Here is a 7,151-nt window from a genome sequence, read left to right as displayed (position 1 = left end):
CTCTCGGTTTCACACCCTACAACCTAGAGCATCGAAAACAACCCTAACATCATCAGAGTTACACATAATCTCAGGTGATCATTAGAGAAAGGACATTATAAATAGCCTCATTCGATGATCCCAAATGAGAAAAGTAATTTCCAAAGGAAGGCTCTGAGCTTATTTATTGTGTGTTGAGCTAAACTTCATACTCCCTATGCTAACTTAAGCATCAGAGTGTGGTAGACTCGACATCAAATCGGTACGAAGATCTATTCGAATTAGGGTTTACCTCTAAAAATGAGACGATCGAGGGAACTGGGTCGAAGATCAAACTTACGAGGGACTCGCAATGACTACAAGTGCTAACAAAGTTGAAAGATCTAAATATTATTAGGTAGAAATTCAGAATTTAGAGACCGAAATTTCAATGAGACTATTAAACCATAATTTTTCTAATGAAGAGAGAGATGGCTGTATAAATGGCATCCATCTCATATTTCCATTTTCATATCATATATTTCCATTTTGTGAAATGTGGCATCCATATCATATTTCCATAAAGAAAGAGGGTGGGGAATATGAGCTTCATTTAAAGACTAGCCACCGCAAAATTCTCTCATCCATTTTCATACTTGAAAAAGTCGCAAAAACTTGGGAGGTGGACTTTGTTTAATTAATTTTAATTTTAGAAACCATTTTTTTCTTTATAAAAAATAAAACAATAAACAAACTGATAATTTAACATGTGGGACATTTTTTTAATGGTTCTTTTAGATATTAAAAAAAAAACGAACCGATTTATAAATATAACAAAATTTTACTGTCTATTTATGATAAATCATGATAATCAACTATTTGTATCTATTTATGTCATGATAAATGCAAATAGTAGTCTATCTTGCATTATCGCACATACATTGTGATATTTTACTATATTTTTAAATATTTTTAACAGTTTTGTTATTTAAAATAATTCTTTTTTTAGAATAATTTTTAGAAATTATAATTTTTAATAAGTATACCTAATAAATAAGGTTTAAAATATCGATGTGAATGAAAATATTGAGGTCTCACTTTTATGGAAAGAAAATATTGATATCGATGTTGATGAATACTTTTTCAAAAAAAAAATGATTTCAAATGATAAAGTTGCTGAAAATATTTACAAAATATAGCAAAATTTCATAATCTATTCATGCTAGACATCGATAGACTTTTATAGTGTCTATCAATATCACTAATAGACACCGATAGACTTATATCAATGTCTATCATTGATGGATTATGAAATTTTACTATATTTTGTAAATATTTTGGTTCATTTTTCAATATTTGAAATCAACCCTTTCAAAAACTCAATATAAAAATAAAAATAAAAAAGTTAAAATATGTCAATTAACCAAAAAAATATTATATATATATTATGATACAATGTAAATGTTGATGAATAGAAGTGTTCATTCATCCATCTTATAGTTGTCTACCATATGAAAATATGAAAAAATATACAAAAATTTAATACCATGTTAATAACTCAAATTTATGACATATAATTTGATGCATAAGATCCAAGGGTTCTAATAAATTAAGAGAATTAATAGATTGTTTCCAAAAAAAGAAAAAAATTGTGTGTGATATCATTTTTTAAATAATTAGGGAAGACAAAGAAATTGAACATTATAAACCTTGGCTGGTTTGTTATTAATTGACACCCATTCCCTCAATAGATAAATAAATATCTTAATTTACACCAGTTCCCTTTATTTTCAAGTTTGTATTCAAAAAGCATTTTATTGTATTGGCTTATAAATCATATCAGCCAGCTATTTTCACCCAAGAGGTGAGAGAAAAAAGGGACAAGAATCTCGTCATTATTCACACATTCTATTTACTTAATACTTTTTAGAATTAATAATTAATTGTATATAATTATAATAAATTTATATAAGTAATAAATTTTTTAGTTGATGAACTCTTATCAACAATATAGTCTATCACTAATAAACTCCACTATTTAAATCTAAATTTTTCTATATCTATAAATATTTTTACACTGCGCTATATTTTACTATTACTTTGATCTTGATTGTTATTTACAATTGTCCCTTTATTTATTTTCGTCAGTTTCGTCCTTCCACTTTTAAGAAATAGAATCAATTTGATTGAAATGATAATCGAGCCATCAAATCGAACTAAAGCCACATTTACCACCATCCAAAGGTAATAAATCAATAGTAATTTGAAAAATGGATCTCATTTGATTATATTTGGCATTGTTTATTTGTGTTTTGCATCAGTATTGACACATGGGGCTCACTTCAAAATCAGTAATAAAAAAAAAACAAACTGATTGACGGACGGAGGGTGGTCAATCAATTGCATTTGGAAATAACGTCATATTGTTATCGTTATCGTTACTATTACAATTACCATTATTATTACTATTCTAAAGAAAAATTATGAATTTTGACACATTTACTGTTACGTTAAGTTACCCTTATGGTTTGGCTCTTAGAGGTAAAGGTAACGTAAAAATAACAATAAATATAATAGTAAATTTGACAAAATTCATAATTTTAAGTAGACGTGATCAAAAATAATTCAATTACATTTTTTATTTTAGTCCATTATTATTGATCTATCAGTAAAAATTTATTACGATCACACCAATTTTCATTAGGAATTGATAAATGTGGCCTAATATGACTCGTGTATAGGATATCGGTCATAAAATCAATAAATCAAAGCCTGGCAAAGTTTAAAATGGAAACTTTTCAAAAGTATAGATATTAAATTGACACACATTATTAAAAAAAAAAAAAAAAAACTCATAAAAAAGAAAGAATCAATTGGCTTTATGGAAACATGTGGGCTTCTTCATCTTGTTATACAGTTGCAAATGAAAAAGTTCCAATATAATTTCAATTGTTTCTCCTTTTGGAAGACACCATTCCAATTTATCAAGCAGTGGATGTATATATATATATATATCGGTTGCCTTATTGTTGATCTAAAGGCTTCAGGTGCTGGTTTGTGGTTGTTGAGTTTTGGAGTGAAGTTGGCAATTCTTCATTACTATTATTCTCCACTTTGAATTGAACTTTATCTTTGCTCTTTCCCCACAAAACCAAGTAAAGGCCTATAATTATCACAGCTGCTCCAATAACCCTGAAAAATAATTCAATTTCTTTAGTGTTTCTCTTAGTAGAGAGTCATTTAGACACCTCAAATTGACTGATATGGTTGAAATGATTTTCTATATACACTTTAAAATAATGTTTTTTTTAAATCTATCATTTGATTTTTTTTTCTAGTTATAAAAAAATAAATTTATAAGCACGATTCCACCTTTAAATTTACTGGTTGTTATTTACTTTTTATCAATGTTTTAAAAAACTAAGCCAAAATTTGAAAACTAAGAAAATAGTTTTTAAAAACTTGTTTTTGTTTTTGAAATTTGACTAAGAATTCTACTTTTTTTTACTTAAGAAAAATGTAAATTATTGTACAATTTTGAGAGGAAATAGACCTAATTTTTTTTAAAAAAATGAAATAGTTGTTGAATAATATCTAATTTATTAGAAAGTCATTCTAAACCACTACTCAGAAATCCATGGTGGAGTGTTTGAATGAAGCCATTTTTATATTTATGGAAGTTAATTAGACACTAAAAAAATGGAAAAAATACAAGGATCAAAGAATAAAATATGTTTAAGAATTGGATCAAGATATTCAAAACTAAAAACATAGTGATGCACTGGTTAAGTGGGAAACTTTCTTATTTATATTGGAAAAGAATATTCTCAATGTTTATTATATAGAGTTAATGAAAAAAAGTATAGATCAAGAGGTTATGTTACTATACGTTTTATTTAAATGTCAAATACCAATTAGAATATAAAGAGTCAACATGAACATATCTAACTTAGTTAAACTTAGTATTATCAACCCAAAGTCCAATCTCACATCCCACATATTATAAAAAAAAATTAGGTAAGTCGAGGTAATTACCTTCCTAAATGCAGTGTCTCGGCAAATATGAATGAACTGATTACAGCAACTATGACCATGCTAAGAGGATTGAATGCAGTTACAAATACAGGTCCTTTTAACTTTACCACCACTCCTTGGAGATAATAGGCAATTCCAGAGGATATTATACCCTGTAATTGACATAACCTTCAATTTAGTCAGAATGAGTTTATAAATACAAGTCCTTAAGATCTGAGGTTCAATCGTTATCCCTGCGATTGTTATACTAAAAAAGGATAATAGTTCATTAATTAGTTTATATATATATATATATATATATATATATAAATGAGAATTACTTACACCATAGAGGGCAGCTAAGAGTATGGAATCTGCATGTAAAGCCCATGCAGATGGATTGTCCCATTCAAATGCTAAGGCTAAAATAGTACTTTCAACAGCTCCAGCCAAGCATATGAATGTTGTCAGTGTAAGCTCAGCTGGGTATGTTCTTATTGTATGTGCCTGTAAGTACCAACAATTTATCAAACATTTAAAATTTTTCTCATTAAACCTTAAATTATAAGAAATACTCTTCCTCTCGTTTCAAACACATCTCTATTTTTATTTTTGATCTTTCATGAACATTTCAAAACTAATATCAAAGTAAAATATCCATTAAATATTGAGGCATTGAAATAATCTGTAGCAGCTGTCATACTGCTCTACTACAAGTATACCTATTCGGTCGTATAAGATCCCAATTTTTGTCCAAATTCTCTAAGGAATAGTTTATCCACCTTTTTATGGGGTTTCTTTAAACGTTTATAAAGAATAAAGGTATTTTGAAACAAAGGAAAAAGTTGAGGTTTTTTTTTTTTAATGAAATTAGCAAAAATGAGGTTAATAAAAAATTGGGAAATAAAAGAGGGGGTCAATTTGTACCAGAAGAATGGTGAAGGCTGAGGAGCAAATACTTGAAATGGTGATAACAATGGCAGCCTTAACAGGTTGTTGCTTATTTGGAAGAGTGGAATAAGAATGAGGATTGGAATTATTTAGTTTGGTCCAAGGCAAACTCAATAAAGGTCCTTTTATAAGAGTCATCATCATTGCTCCTCCAACTGTAACTAAAGTCCCTAAAATCTTTGCTTGGCTTCTTAAGCTTCTAATATTCACCTTCTCCATTCTTCAAAAAGACATAATAATAAATTAATTAGCATCATTAATAATAAGTTATTACATTCATTACTTAGCTCTGTTATATACCTACAAATCCAAGCCATTAGAAATGCAAAGGCAGGAAGAATATTGCACATTGCTGTTGCAAAAGTTGCTGTTGTGTATTTAGTACCAGAGTAAATTAAGCTCTGAGCTATTACTGGCCTGTGTAACACAAAAATTTGAGTTAGTTACAGACATAGTACTGACGATGTTGTTGTTACTTCTTACACGCATACCATGTCCACCAATATTTATTTATATATACTTGTTTATATGTTGAAATAATTTCAGCATGCCCACACCTAACACCCTTTGCACGCATGCAAGCCCACTCAGCCTCTCACCCAACCGCTCACCTTGAACCCCGACCTCTTGCACACGCCATATCCACCTAGTCTCTCACTCTTACTGCCCACTTTGCACTCTCCATGCCCACCCAACCTCTCACCTAGCTACCCACCTTACACCCCTGAGCCTTTGCAAGTGCCATGCCCACCTTGTCCTTCCCGCTGCATGATGCCCACCAAACACCCCTAAGCACGCGTCATGCCCACCTAATCTCCCCTTGCATGTATGTGCCCACCTTGTAGCCTTTGTATAGTGATGCCCATCAAGCACCTTCTGTGTGCACACACACCCACCTCTATGTGGACAAGCATGTTTATGTAACTTATTATGGTGAAATCATGCATATAATTGTTTTTTTTTAACAAAAGGTGATGGAGTTGTTCTTACTCGAGTAAGCCGAGGAGAAGAATCTTGGCGAAGATGGGGAGAGTCATCTTTGGTCTTATTTTTCTGTCATGGAAAATGAATAAATAAGGATATGATAATCAAATTTAAGTAACGAAAAAGAATGAACATAAATATTTATATACCTATCCAAGACAAAAGCAAAAGGAGCAACAACAATGGCACCGATGGAATAACGATAAACAATAGTAACAAGTTGGTTCATTCCTTGGTTTAAAGCAGCCTTAGAAATAATAGACATTCCTGCTGATGCAAATCTTAATGCAATTGCTCCCAAATATGGCTTTGCTTTCTCAAACATTTTACCTGCCTTCTCCATCTCCCTCTCTCTTTCTCTTTCTCCCTCTAAAAATGTTTTTGTCAATATAGAATAAATTCACAACACAAAAAATAAAACCACTACTTTCAACCTCCTTTTATAATGGATTTTGTATGCTAATTAACCTTTGAGCTAATACATAACCAAACATTAAAAACTATCTAGGAATATGACTTTTTTGTTTTTAAGTTTTACTTTTTCTTTTCCATATGCACATGGAGAATTGCACCATCTATATCCTTCTAGATAAATAATTTATCTTGAGGTATGATTATCTCAATTAAATAAATTAGAGAATCAATATGTAATTTTTCAAATTTGAACATAATTCAACTGTGCCATCAAGTTTCTATCATTAACTTCGAGGTTAGAGATTTAATTCTGATATATAATCATCATGGGTTGGCTGACTTAATGGTAAATAAGGGGTATGCTCTTGATAAAGGACTAAGATGTGGAAAAAATCTAGTATTTCAATAATAAATACTACACTCCCACTAATTAGTTGACATATATTAAACGATTTATTAATTTATTATTATTTATTTTGTAGACCCCATATAATTCTTAGATGCATAATTTTTGTATATTATGGTTATGGATTCAATCCATGGTGGTAGCCACCTACCTAACATTTAATATCTTGGTTTTCTTGACACTCAAATATATAGGATCAGGTGGGTTACCTTATGAGATTAATCATGATCCGAACATTCACGAATATATAAAAAAAAAAAAAAAAAATTGCCAATAATATGAGAGTTCATATCATGAATAGATGTATTTATTAAAATTGGATTTTTTTTTTTTTTTTTTTTTATTGTAACGTTGAGGGGTAAACATTGAGGTGAATATGTTCTTGAGAATCATGTCTCAACTATTTGAGTACGTGGTGGCTAAT

General features: G+C 29.8%; 1 protein-coding gene across 1 annotated transcript; it reads right to left on the bottom strand.

Annotated features, from left to right (window-relative positions):
- Nucleotides 1–2,836: 2,836 nt before the first annotated feature.
- LOC120079593 (WAT1-related protein At2g39510-like) lies at nt 2,837–6,467 on the bottom strand. Its single transcript, XM_039033821.2, has 7 exons — nt 6,057–6,467; nt 5,914–5,976; nt 5,224–5,340; nt 4,900–5,143; nt 4,318–4,479; nt 3,994–4,145; nt 2,837–3,150 (listed from the first exon to the last, which is right to left on the bottom strand). The coding sequence occupies exons 1-7, from the start codon at nt 6,248–6,250 to the stop codon at nt 2,982–2,984; spliced, it is 1,101 nt and encodes a 366-aa protein (XP_038889749.2). The 5' UTR covers nt 6,251–6,467; the 3' UTR covers nt 2,837–2,981.
- Nucleotides 6,468–7,151: the final 684 nt, after the last annotated feature.

This window comes from Benincasa hispida, chromosome 6 (assembly GCF_027475165.1).
Source record: "Benincasa hispida cultivar pf3 chromosome 6, pf3_genome.v1.1, whole genome shotgun sequence".
In the NCBI taxonomy this organism is placed as follows: domain Eukaryota; kingdom Viridiplantae; phylum Streptophyta; class Magnoliopsida; order Cucurbitales; family Cucurbitaceae; genus Benincasa; species Benincasa hispida.
The sequence above is the reverse complement of the archived record's forward strand: the minus strand, read 5'-3'. Positions and strand labels throughout refer to the sequence as shown.